This window comes from Oreochromis niloticus, linkage group LG7, assembly GCF_001858045.2.
Source record: "Oreochromis niloticus isolate F11D_XX linkage group LG7, O_niloticus_UMD_NMBU, whole genome shotgun sequence".
Taxonomy (NCBI): Eukaryota; Metazoa; Chordata; class Actinopteri; order Cichliformes; family Cichlidae; genus Oreochromis; species Oreochromis niloticus.
The window spans coordinates 12372476-12386326 of NC_031972.2; the positions used below are offsets into that span (position 1 = coordinate 12372476).

Below are 13851 nucleotides of genomic sequence, written 5' to 3' on the forward strand. Positions count from 1 at the left end.
CATGTTCATGAAACCAGTTTGAGATGATTTGAGCTTTGTGACACGATACATTATCCTCCATCCTGTCCAAACTCCTGATCCAAGGATGAAGCCATGCTTTCACATTCTTTACACCAAATTCTGATCCTAATAGCCAAATGTCAGAATCAGAAAAGGGAATGATTTTCCAGTCTTCTGTTGTCTGTTGTTGTTGGTGAGCCTGGGAGAACTGTAGCCTCTGTTGTTAGCTGATGTAGTCATCTACTGCTGTAGCCCATCTCCTTCAAGGAGCATCTCTGAATGTGTTGTGCATTTAGAGATACTCTACTACATACCTTAGTTGTGATGATGTTATTGTTACTGTTGCCTTTTTATCAACTTGAAGCAGTCTGGCCATCCTTATCTGTTATCTGGTATCACCAAGGCTTTTTCATCCAGAGAACTGCTGACGACACCATCAACCGCGTGACGTTCAAACTCACTTGCAAACAATACTTCCGCACTTTGATGCTCGGTTTGAACGTCAGCCGGTTGTCTTGATCATGTCAACCTGGTCATAACCCAGGGCACAAACAAAGAATTATCACCTAAATCCATCATAAATAGTTTTATTATCGCAACTATATTTTTACTTAACGATGTCCAACGTAAGGGTGCTTCTGTTTTATATTCAGGGCCAATAATTTTTCAAATTCGCGTAATGTGACGGGGCATACATTTTAAATACGGGAGTAGTAAAGGGCAGAAACTTTGATCGTCTTACATTTTAAATCACTTAAACAACTTTTTTAAAAAAGAAGAATTGTTCAGATTAATCTCCCACCAGATTACCTGGCTCTGTAAGGCTAAAAACAAACAAACAAACAAAAAACACATTTATTAACACTCCTCTTCTGTCCTTCTGATGCATTTCAGGAATTCAGACATCCTTCAACAACATATACCGAGACTGCGTTTCACATCACAGTCTGGGGCGGCAGAGGATGCGTAAGTAGCCAGGGCACCCGCAGGTTAAATTTTCTTGCGGTTCCATTCTAGGTTTTATGATAGTGTTTGTCTTTCGCTGACTATTGTTTAGGTCCCTAAAATCTTCAATGTAACTTTCAGTGCTTTTAGTATCATACAAAAATCGTGAAGTTCTCCGCGGATTTCTCTTTTAAAAGAGGGATATCTATTATTTTTATTTTTTTATTACTTTTCTCAAAATAACACGCCATGCCCCTGAACAATGATCAGCAAAGCTGGAAAAGCACTGCCATAAAGCTTCGGCTAGAAGCGCAAGTCAAGCCCAGGCATGACAGGGCTGGCTGTCTTACGCAAGGTCGCCTGTAAGGTCACCTGACATCACGCTGGTATGTAAATTAGCTGACTGTGGGCTCTGTCGGCTAGTTCACCGGCACTAGCGGTTAAAACACGGTTTAAGGTCGCTACCGATAGACCGGCTTCGCTATAATATTGTGTTTTAAACTAAGTTTTACTGTCATGTCGTGGACTACAGGATCGATTCAACTGTTCCTGATTTTGTGTTTTACGCAAACTTGTCTGACACACTCAGGTAATGTTTCAACCTGTTGATTCAGCCATTATTACCTTCGTGACTGGCAAACTGTTCATTTTGAAAATAATTGGATCTTTTGTTTGTTTAATTTCATCTTTTCTAAAAGTGCTGAAGACTTATGTCAGTGCTTGATGTTTTAGTCTTGGATAAATTCATTTGTTTGCATCAGTGTGATCGGGCAGAAACAGCCAAAGTGTAATGGATGTTGTAATGCATACAGGTGATTCATAAACATACTAACACAAACGGGTCAAAGTGCCCTAAGCTTAAGGAACTGGGTGTGACATTTGTTCCTATACACACTGTAAGCCTGTCATTCTTCTGCTTTTCATATATTTTCATATTGTGACTTCACAGAAACCAGAGGCTTCACAGGTACAGAGAAAAATGGAAGCCTCTGGATCAATCTAAATGACGAAGAAGTCCTGAGCGGTCGCCTTACAACCGTCTTTCTCCCAATCATTTACATAATTGTGTTTTTGGTGGGTCTCCCCACCAATGCCTTGGCAATCTGGGTCTTCCTCTTCAGGACCAAGAAAAAGCACCCATCTTCGATCTACATGGCCAACCTGGCTCTGGCTGACCTGCTGTTTGTCATCTGGCTCCCCTTAAAAATCGCCTACCACTTCAACGGCAACAACTGGATCTACGGAGAAGGATTATGCAAAGTGCTGGTAGCATTTTTCTACGGCAACATGTACTGCTCAATTGCCTTTATCGCATGTATAAGTGTTCAGCGTTATTGGGCTGTGGCTCACCCGCTGTCTCAGCAACAGAAGAGAAACCGTGTAGCTGTTTCTGTCTCCGTCACTATCTGGGTGGTGGTCTGGCTCATCAGCATCCCTCTCTATCTGTATAATCAAGAAGTTAAGATAGCAAAACCCAAAATCCTGACCTGCCATGATGTCACCAAGCCCTCTCAGAAGAAGATTGCAGCAGGCTACTTTCTGACAATGGGAATGCTGGGATTTGTCATTCCCACTATTGTGTGCATCGTATCTTATGTTCTCATGCTGAAGGCTCTCAGGAACAGCATGAAGGATCCTGCCATTGCCAAGAGACGCAAAAAGGCTGTGGTCTTGATCGTCACTGTCCTTGTTATGTTTTTATTGTGCTTTACCCCGAGTAACATCATGCTGATGGTGCATTACATCCTCCTGCTTAAAGGGGCGGACAACAACTTGTATGGGTTTTACATCACGACCCTGTGCTTGGCCAGTCTCAACAGCTGTTTTGACCCTTTTGTTTACTATTTCATCTCCGAAGACTTCAGGGAGCACGTGAAGAACACATTCCTGTGCCGAAGTGAGAGGACAGCGCAGAGGATGAGGGTCTCCTTCAGCGCTTTGAAGTTCTCCAAAAAAAGCAACTCATATACGTCAGGGTCAGGGAACACAAGGAGCACGGATTGTTAGTGAATTCTTGATTTTTTTTTTTAAGACTTGTTTTTATCATTTTGCTGAAATGTAAAAAGGACTTCCTGGTTTGTTACAGGTGAACAGTTTGACTTTTAATGTTACTGATTTTTAAAGTTTTGTAAAATCTTTGCTTTCATTTGTTTTTTGTTGTTGTTTAATGTGTAACGTTTCTTAAAGCTGCCTTAATTTAATTTATCCAGAATGTGAACAATTGCTTTAGAAATTACAAATGTGTCCAAAATTGTGCCATAATTTTTATTGAGAGCAACTCTCTGACAGCTTGTGCTAAAGTGCTTTGCTGCCTTGCTTATAAATAACATTTAGCGTATATCAAAGAAGATGAAGTCACTTTTTGTTTGTTTTTTGGTAAATCTTTTTACTATATTTAAAAGGTTCTCAATAAAAGTATCATCTCAATTTATTGTGCTTTCTCACTGCATACTTGTTAGGTGTTATCCATCAGCTCACTATTGCTAACCGAACTGGTTACATTTGTGCACAATTCTTTAAATTAGTTGAAGCTCTCCGATGTCGGTGCCATTAATTTAATAAGTAAAAAGAATGTTTTATAAAACTGGAAAATGTAATATATTATTAAATGATATTTCTTTTATTGGTTTTTCCATTATGCTTGTGACAGTTTGTGAAACAAGTATGCAGTTGCATAAATGCCATTGCATGTGGCATTAAAAGTGTTTCTATGTTACTCACTCTGTTTGGTCATCAACATTTCCTCTGACTGTATCATCAGGTAAACAGTTAGAAATGTCAAGCTTGATGTTCCTTATTTTGAAAACGCAGTCAGCTTTGTGTTCCAGAAATTTCCGCCGCTGTTCTTTTTGGTGGGTAAACATATATATATATATATATATATATATATATATATATATATATATATATATACACATATATATATATATATATATATATATTTACAAATCATGTATTTTGAATATCACATTGGAGGACTAAAGAGCTTCATTTTGGTCTTCTTGTTTTCATGACCTGCCAAATAATGATCACTTACTACAGTACAGTGAGAATTCCTGCATTTAAATATGCAGTTTTTGCCTTTGAGCAGAGTTGGGTTTCCTGAAGTAGCTCAAAAGGTCCCTCACAAAGGGAACTATGAGTTCATACTATTTTTTTTCCTTTCATCTACAAGCTCGGATTGTACAGAATGTACCACAGCATTCGGCACACCTACACAGGAGAGACAGATCATATCACTTACACAGTTACACGTTTTGCCCCTTTTGCACTTATTTTCATATAATTTAACTAATTATTTACATGGCTAGATACCAAGAGGAAGAGAGATGGCATGATATTAAAAAACAAACAGTGTGTATTCACAAAATCATAATTTCAGCCACACAAAAACATACTTAAGACCCACCTTTTCCCTACAGTTCATTTACATATTCACAGCGTTTATATTTCCTGTCTGCTGTGCGGTGCTCTGTAGGTTCTGTAACTCTGAAAATAAAACCAAATGACTAGTTAAGGCATCAGTTAACAGAACATTCGTCAACTTAACGTGTTTGACTTTATGCCTGTTTGCTGGCCATGTTTTCTCTTATTTTCTAAAGGATAAACACTCAAAAAACTAATGTAAGATTTGAAATAAGAGTTTCTACTTCTTTCTACTTCAGTGGTAAAATTCAGCCACCCTTCATTTACCACTGACAACGGAATTTTAAAAATGATAATAAAATAATTCTTCATAATGTGTGGTAAAGGTGCCTGTAACTTATTTATTTGCTGGGTGTTTTGTTGTCACTGAATCCACGGAGCGCCACAGAAACCCGTAACAGGAAATGCACCTGAGGGCGGACCGGGCGGGCGGGTTTGGACATGACGCAAGTGTAGGAACAGGTACTCTCGGGGTGTGTCCTTCAATGTTGGAGAAGTCGTCGGACATTTAAGACTCAGCTGGCTGTTAAGACGTCGAGAAAAGGAGAGTTTGCACCGAGAGAGTCTCAGTGATAGAAACATGGCTTCAACACGGTTACTGTGGCTGTTGGTTATTTTCTGCTGCGGCTCCGTCTCATCAAGTAAGTTCAAAATCCCTGCGCTGTCTCGAACTGCCAGGGTGTTGTTATACCGAGCTCGGCTCATGTTTTGTTTTGTTGTTGTTGTTACGGTGTAAAGCTGGGCGTCTAAAGAGCAAATATTTTAACCGAGCTCTTTTTAAATTTGGGATTGTAATAACTTCACAAAAGAGAAAACTTTCGGGAAATAAAGGCTTACTCTTCAAAACTTAAGAAGATACTTGAGACATACAGATGGTAAATGACCTGTATTTGTATAGCTCGAACCGGTAACCTTCCGATTACAAGGCGAACTCCCAACTCTTGAGCCACGATCGCCTCGGATCCTTATTATTATCATGTATGCTTTAACCAAAAGGTAGCTGTACGCAATGAAATGACTCCTGTCTGAGGCCATTGTGGTGCCTCAAATAACTTGTTTGGCTCAGCCAAATAACAGAACTAAACCCAAATTTAGTTTGGGGGGGGGGTGTCTGTAATAACAGCTTAAATGATAGGTCAATTGGTGTTCTGTCTGCTAATCAGTAATTTAAACTGTAATATTTATTTCCGTTTGTATATGTGTTTCAGATAGAAACCGGATGTTCATCGGACACAAGGACCCTGAAAATTCAAACCAAGTTGTCGTGGATGAGGAAGTATCAGCTACGCTTAAGAGTAGCCTCACCACAGTCTTCTTCCCGATTGTCTACATCATCATATTTACAGTTGGACTTCCGGCCAATGGCATGGCAATCTGGGTCTTTCTCTTCAGGACCAAAAAGAAGCACCCTTCATCAATATACATGGCCAACCTGGCTCTGGCTGACCTGCTCTTTGTCATTTGGATTCCATTAAAAATACACTACCACATAAACGGCAACAACTGGATCTATGGAGAGCCTCTCTGCAAAGTCCTAGTGAGCTTCTTCTACGGGAACATGTATTGCTCCATTCTGTTCATCACCTGCCTGAGCGTGCAGAGGTACTGGGTTGTGGCTCATCCGCTCTCTCAGCAGAGGAAGAATAATAAAATTGCCATTGGTGTCTCTGTAGCTATCTGGGCTTTTATCTGGGTCACCACCACTCCTCTGTACCTGTATGACCACACGACCAAGCTAAAAGACCCCAACATAACCACATGTCATGATGTGACTGTCATAAGGGACCTAGAAAATCCATTCGAGTCTATCAGGTTGCCATTCATCTACTTTATCATGATGGGAACAGTTGTGTTCCTAATCCCTTGCATAGTGATCATTGTAGCCTATGCTATGTTGCTGAAGGCTCTGGGGACAAGCATGGAGGAAAGTACAGCATCAAAGAACCGACAGAAAGTTGTGGTGTTGATCGGAATCGTCCTGGTGACCTTCCTTGTGTGCTTCATTCCCAGTAACATCATGCTCCTGTTGCATTACGGTTTACAAAAGAACAGTATAGGAAATCATGGTTACAACATTTACATCTCTACTTTGTGCTTGGCAAGTCTCAACAGCTGCCTGGACCCATTCATCTACTACTTTGTGTCTGAAGATTTCAGAAACCATGTGAAGAACACTCTGCTGTGTAGGAGCAGCAGGGCTGTGGAGCAAATGAGAGTTTCCTTCAGTTCCATGAAATATTCCAAGAAGAGCAAAGCATACGTGTCGGATGTTGGGACCACACAGAGCAGCACCTGTTAGTGAGAAAAGGAGAGGAAAGACTCTGATTCCAGGCCTGGTTTTGCTTTTGCAGTGTAAACACTGTAAACAAGAAATCACATACCAGATAGACTCTGGTAACCAAAGATGAACTTTTATTATATATATATATATATATATTTTTTTTTTTTTAATTTGAGCTGCTTAGCATTAAAATGTGAAATGTACATGAGCACCTGTGTTACGGGTCCACACCTGCTTCAGACTGACATGCAGAGCTTTGAATGGACTAATGTGCTTCTTCCTGTGGGTTGGACTGATTATCTTTGAATGTCAATAGAAATGTAATTTAATATGAATGACATTTATACTATAGACACATTAACCTGTTCAGAGAGCTTGTGAATATATTGATTTAAGAGATAAAATTTGCTTTTTTCATATACATACACAATTCATGCATCCAGTAAGTTTTATTTTTGTCATTTTAAAGCCCTTTTATCACACTTTTGCTTATTCAAAACAAAAACAAAAAATGAAGAGAGACTGGTTGAAATTGTTACAAAGTTTCTTAAATAAATGGTAAAACAACAGGATTTAGTATCTGTGAAACTCCTTTTGTGCTATTGTGTAACTGATAACGTTCCTGTGACCCGTGAGTCACTATTCTTATTTTCGTCCCACAGCTGGATGAGACGCAGTGTCATTGATGAGTCTCTGGCAGTAATTCCTGGAATGTTGTTGTGTAGAAACTCGGTGCAACTTTACACAGTGTAAAGGCCAGTGTTTTAAGCTTGCACTTTTAATGTTCACTCCTGTTCGGAAAATGAGCTTAGCTTGGTGAGTGTTAAGGAATGATTAACAGATCAGTGAGGACGACCTACGTATAATTGCATTTTCTACCGAGTGGTTTTAGTGGCAGACTAGTTTCACCTCTGAAACATAAATAGCTAGTTTCACTTCATCTTTATTCATTTGGTTTGACCCAGTTAGTGTTTTGTATTTTATTTTATTTTATTTTTTTTAATGGTGTGCAGTCCTCTTAGAGGTCAACAGTGTTACACTTTTTTCAGTCAACATTGCCAGCTTCTAAAAGACAATATGGTCAACAAATGTATAAAGAGAAAACTGCAGTCTTTTCTCTGTAGATAAAGAGTGCCGTGTTTCAAACACTGACCCCACCCATTTACCCGCCACCATCCCCCCCAGGTACACGTACACACACAAACAGGCCAAGAATGCTGCTTCCCATTTAACAACTGGTTGTGGGAGCGCTCTGAGGTAAATGATTGTTATGGAGTGTCACCTTACCGTTTGTTAGTACTCTTTGCACATGCTGGGGGCAGGGACAGGACACACCCTGCCCTGGTTGCATTCACTTAGCTCCACAGACAGGCACAGTTCACGTTGATTCAGGAACCACTTGTTGGATTTCCTCTGAGCAAAATTATTTTTAACAAAGCGTAGTGTGACTGGTACGGAAAAGTGCTAATAAAATAGCACTCAAAGATGGGTTTTATGGATATGGCTTCAGCTTCTATAAATGATTATTAGCTTAAGCTCTTTTATATTTTATATTACTGGTTTCATGAAGGTAGGACTTGGTTGTGAGTCTTTAAAATTAGGAACCTATGAAAGGACTCACATTTACTGAAGCAGAATTCATGTAGAAAAGGCTGGAAAGGCTCCAATTATGATGGTTTGTTCCACATTACATTTAGCTGCTCTCCGAATAGTTCAGTGCACAGGTTCAGTCTCAATGCAAATGGCTGCAGTGAGTCTGTACTTCTGTTTAATATGATTACAGTACGATGTGTTCCATTGTTGACCTTTAGAGTGGTGGATATCAGACAATATGCAAGATGTACAATACTCTGCAAATGTCTTGAGTCGCCACTTATTTTTTTGAATATGTTGCTTCCAATGAGCCAGATTTTCATGTGAATTTGTATATGTAAAAGACTGTTATTGGTTGCTGTTTATCCTGCAACTCATTTTATTTACCGAAAGACCTCACGGTTTCCAGCTGGGCCAAGCAGAAAAGAGGAAATGCAGCCTGTGGTTTAAGCCAAAAGTCTACCGCTTAGCAGAAGTCCGGCTTTATTTTATTATTACACAGCAGAAAGTAAACAAAGAATGCAGACAGTGAGCACGGTGGAAATTTCACTTTAACCTCTTTGTGCGTAAGACTTTTTTTTGAATGATCTGCCTATGCTGGAATAATGGCAATAACTACTGCTACATTTAACTAGCAGTGAAGTAGCAGTGCGTGAGACCAAATAAAACCAGTGGCATTGTGGTTATGACATGCTGAACCACAGACAAAGCAGTCTTTGTTTCACATGCTGTAAAATGGTGAAAATGAAATTCTCACGCTGAAATAGTGCCACCTTTAACTCTTAACCCCTTGAAAGCCTAAAACTTTTTTAAACTGAGCAATTTCTTTCATATTACAGGTCTGCTTATAGTGTACATCAAAAGTTAGTTAGAGTCTCAGTTTCTTTGAAACTATGCTAATGGTCGCCAAACCATGCCTTTTATTAATATAAACATCCTTATTTACCCCACACTGCTATTTTGTTGAGTGACTAATATTCAGCGGGTAAAATAAGTTTTGAACATGTCATCAATTTTCTTAGTAAATATATTTCTAACGGTGCTACTAACATAAAATTCTCACCAGATGTTGGTAACAAACCATGCGTTCCACACATGTAAAGAAATAAAATCACAGATGTTTGTGAATTAAGTTATGTGTAATAATGAGAAATCACACAGGAAAAAGTATTGCCTTTTTGCACCTTGCTTTCTTCATGTGTTCTTATATGTGTACTCATTTTACCCGCTGTAAATGTGGAAAATGTCACAGATACTCTTACAGGGGCAATATTCTTTCTTATGTCTTGATCATTTTAGTAAACAGGAATTCAATAATTTCCTAACTCACTCTAAGGGCCATATCCTTGATCTTGATTGTATTTCTTGTGTTACTTCTAAGAACTGTATATTTAAGTCAAACTCTTTTCACTCTCTCATATTGAAGTATTAAGAACATTGACATAACTACTTTCTCCCATGTAACTGACAGTCTGCCTAGAAGAGATAATTTATGTACTCCTGATAAACTGGTGTCTTAATACAATTATGGACTTCACTCCTTTGAAAATTCACAGAACTGTCAGATTCTCTTTCATCCACTATGTTCCCTGGTTCATGTATCAGGAACACATGCACCACAATAAGGATGCCCTGTCTACACCTTAATTTGAATATTATACAACACTCATCAGGTCTGCTCAAGGGAATACTAGGACTCTTTCCTCCTGACTGGATTTATTAAGAAATCTTAATAAAGACCTCTTTCTCACTCAAGTGGCTAAATCCTGTTTATCTTCTCTCTGTCTGGCTGATATTATTCACTCTTCCCTAATATCTGGCTTTTTCCTGTACTGCTTAAAACAACGATAATGCCAACTCTTAGGAAACCCCATACAGACCCTTTCAAATAATTATTGTCCATATGCTAATTTACCTTTTTTTCAAAAAATTTGGGAAATAACTCTTGTTGTTTAGATCTAACTTCAACTTACTAGCAATCATCTTTTTGAATGTTTTCAATCTGGTTTTCAGCCACTTCATAGAGCAGGGGTAGCCCTGGTCAAAATCACAAATGATCTTCTGATGGCAGCTGACACTGGGCTGTTAACCATATGCTCCTTGATCTGAGCTCTGCCTTTGATATCGTCTCTCATGATATTCTTTTAAATAAGGCACTTCGCATGTCATGTTGTAGATTGTAATCTCAGATTGTAATCAGGTATGTACAGTTAAAACATCTTACATCCCAAGCTTCCCCAGTCGTCCCCAGTGTTCCCCAGGGCTCTTTCTTAGGCCCCGACTCAATTTGCTATTCATCAGTAAAGGGGTGACTTACATTTTTATGGCAGGTATTACATGTCTGCCCAGACTAAACCATTTGTTGGTGTGTCATGGGTTTCACACCTTAGAATCAGAAATCGAGTTTGCATAATATTGGTAAGCCACAAAAAAAAAGGAAAAAAGAAAGGAAAGGAAGATAGTTTAACCAAAAAGACGCAAGAATTAACCACCAGGACCTGGTTTGAATAAAACACAGGAGTGTTGGATGTTACAAAACAGTGTGCTATTGAACAAGGTCTTTCAATGTACAAAATGTTCAAAATGCATGAAGATTTAGCATTTTGAAATGTCCAAACTGGTGAAGTTAAACTGACCTTTAATCAAGTTTAAAACAAAAAGTCAAAGAACTTAAAGATGCTGTGAAACAGGACAAAAGACAGACTAAAGCACAAACACAGAAGGGTCACTGGGGCAGACTAGAGATACCTGGGCGACACAGACCCAAGATCATGACAAAGTCATCTACTAAATTGTCAGGATTGATATGTTTTATATTGTCATTTATATTTAGAAACATATAATCCTTTATGCTTAGAAATATATAATCATTTGTATGCTGATAAAATATCGTATCCTTATTAGGTCTGATAAGATTCTGTGTGCACTTGTGTACCATGAGATGACAGGGAGCGGCCTCGATGTTATAATTTCCATTATAGCTTTAGAAACCAGACTGTTCTGTTTCTTAAAGTGCAAGACTTCACATCTTTAAATGTTACCTTTTGCAAGTTTCTGTTTTTATCAAGACATACCTCATACCTCATACACAGTTTAAATTCATTGAAAGGTCGTATGTCTATGTATGGTATAGCTGGAAACACACACACACATGCACCTACACACACCCACACACACAGAATACAGACACTGATGTTGTTCAGATACCCGTGCTTAAAACTGTCACGTGGTTAACTGAATTATGTGTAAACTGTTGTCAATAAAACAGTGAGGCGGACGCAGAGGAATTGGAGTTGCTTGGAAAGGCGAGTCGCATCACTGCTCTCCAACGCTCCCCTTGCAGGTAAAATGTACACTGGTGTCTGTGTGGTTGCTTTCAGTAACAGGTTCTGTTTACCAGCAGGGTTGACTTAAACCCAACATAAATGAATTTTCATAGATCATTAATATGAATCACAGAAGAGATAACACAGTATCCTCCTCCACATTACTGTGATGAAGAGAATACTTTTGTATTCATAGCATATTTATTGGACATATTTATTACATCTTTCATTAAGCTGATTGTAAATACTGAACACAATCATGATATAGCAAGGTCAGTATTTCCCTACAATACAGATACCGGTATTTGAAGATGCAGGGTTTCAGGTAACACGTAACTTTGTCATAGTTGTATGGCTTTAATTTGACTTTAACAACATCTAGGACACAAATATTTGACTTTATGACTGATGTATTGGGAGGAAATTACAAATTAGGAAGTTCCCGTCCTGACGATAATAAAGGAGGTTGTTTCATAGCAGTCATGCACTTTACTCCGCCTCCCCCCTGTGCTGAGCAAATGCACAAAGCAAAAGCAAATGATCTATTTGAAGTAGGCCTCTGTCTATACAGGAAGAGGTACACCTCATCTAGTTATAAATACAACACATTTTGTACATCTGTAATCTTTTACGTAGCATGCTTATACCACTGTGACTTTTGCTGTATAAATATACTACCAGCAATTATCTTGCAGGTTTCAAACTAGGACTTTAAGTTAAAAACAGCAGGGGTGATGCTTATGACTTAAACACACACGCACAGGTCAACAAGCGCATGGGAAACAGGTGAGATCACAGTTGGAACTAATTACGGCCCGAAGAGACCAGAGCCAAAAGACTTTTCACATATGACAAACAGAATTAAAGGGAATTAAATAATATGTCACCTAGAACTAAACAATTACATTGTAAAGCACAAGGATATTGTGACAAAACATTAGCTCATTTAACAAAGAATTTAAAAAAAATTGCTTAAACCAAAGGAAGTCATTGTATTTGTGTTACACATTTAAACACACTTTGAAAGGTTGATCCACCATATGGACACTTTTTTATTTGTATTATTTTTACTCTAACTCATTTGGCCTTATATAAGTCACTGTTTTATTGTTTAATTCACTCTAAAATGACACTGTGAAATGAAAAGATATCCATTTTTTAGAGATATCTTCACACTACGAGAGGAGAAAGAATATAATACATGTCTGTCCAATACAGCACTCAGCAGTGAAGTAGGCTGAGTAATTTCTTCAATATGAGCTGTTAATTTAATGGCAAAGTTGTGATTGTAGGAATGAACTTAATTTTAACAAATGTCTGAATAATTTTTCCACCACTGATTTGACTTCTTGTCATTGCTCCACTCATGTCATGGTTTGTTTTGCATACTGCCAACATCTGTCATTCCACCTTGCAGACAACTTTGTTCAACCCACCTCCTCCCCATCTCCATGTTACTCAGGCTCCATCCGAGCATCCATCTTCATCTCCACCACCAGTAGGGATTCTGAGTCTAATCGCCAAATAGCTTAACTGAATTCCATATGTCAATAAATCCTGTTTGTTTCCTTCTAATGAGGTCTCCTTATTGAAATACAATGAAAAGATATGATGATGTCACTTCTTGTCATTGCTCTATATATGCTACATCTCATGGTTTTGCATACTGTTTTTGAAGCGTGCTCTAACTGACATATGGAAAATAAGACAACAGACCTAACACAACCTTGTTGAATTTAATATTACAACAAGAACAACTTCTGCACTTTGAGGCAAATCAGTGTTAAACCTCAATACTGTCCTGAAAGAAAATACATATATTACTCTTGTGTTACATATATTCATTTCAGATTAAAAAAAATATAGTTCATGTTAAAAATACACACATTATTCATATTGTTCCTCGACATGCATGTCCCAGTATTAGAACAGGATTAACAAAAAACTCAGCTGTGCCCGAGGCTCCTGTCTGCAGTGTTTCTAAAGTAAACGCAATATGGTTGAGCAGTTGTTTCCCTTGTACCACAAAAAACATGCTAAACCGGTTCAGACTGCAGGTAGTAATGCACAGTGATGAATAAAAAGGAGAGATAAGTCACATAGATTGTCACTGCAGAACTATGAATCCCTGAGGTTATATCACCTAGAACTGTGATATAACAGGAGCATAACGGGAAAACACATTGGGGGTTTTTTGTCTTTTTTTTGTTTTTTTCCAGTGGGAAGTAATTTTTGCCTTACATGTATTTGTACACTTGTTGTTCTTCTTGTGTTTTGGAA

General features: G+C 38.4%; 2 protein-coding genes across 2 annotated transcripts; both read left to right on the forward strand.

The window, feature by feature from the left end:
* The first annotated feature begins 930 nt into the window (after positions 1-930).
* Positions 931-3372, forward strand: LOC100696035 (proteinase-activated receptor 2-like). Its single transcript, XM_005459696.4, has 2 exons — positions 931-1534; positions 1895-3372. The coding sequence occupies exons 1-2, from the start codon at positions 1462-1464 to the stop codon at positions 2950-2952; spliced, it is 1131 nt and encodes a 376-aa protein (XP_005459753.1). The 5' UTR covers positions 931-1461; the 3' UTR covers positions 2953-3372.
* A 1448-nt stretch (positions 3373-4820) lies between these two features.
* Positions 4821-7224, forward strand: LOC100696301 (proteinase-activated receptor 2). The gene is made up of 2 exons (XM_003455136.5): positions 4821-5012; positions 5580-7224. The coding sequence occupies exons 1-2, from the start codon at positions 4952-4954 to the stop codon at positions 6668-6670; spliced, it is 1152 nt and encodes a 383-aa protein (XP_003455184.1). The 5' UTR covers positions 4821-4951; the 3' UTR covers positions 6671-7224.
* Positions 7225-13851: the final 6627 nt, after the last annotated feature.

Bases quoted from the DNA above. Each gene is read 5' to 3' on its own strand.
- LOC100696035 (XM_005459696.4), top strand. From the start codon at position 1,462: ATGTCGTGGACTACAGGATCGATTCAACTGTTCCTGATTTTGTGTTTT. The intron at 1,535-1,894 runs GTAATGTTTCAA...GTGACTTCACAG, and splicing joins AACTTGTCTGACACACTCAG to AAACCAGAGGCTTCACAGGT.
- LOC100696301 (XM_003455136.5), top strand. From the start codon at position 4,952: ATGGCTTCAACACGGTTACTGTGGCTGTTGGTTATTTTCTGCTGCGGC. The intron at 5,013-5,579 runs GTAAGTTCAAAA...TATGTGTTTCAG, and splicing joins CTGCGGCTCCGTCTCATCAA to ATAGAAACCGGATGTTCATC.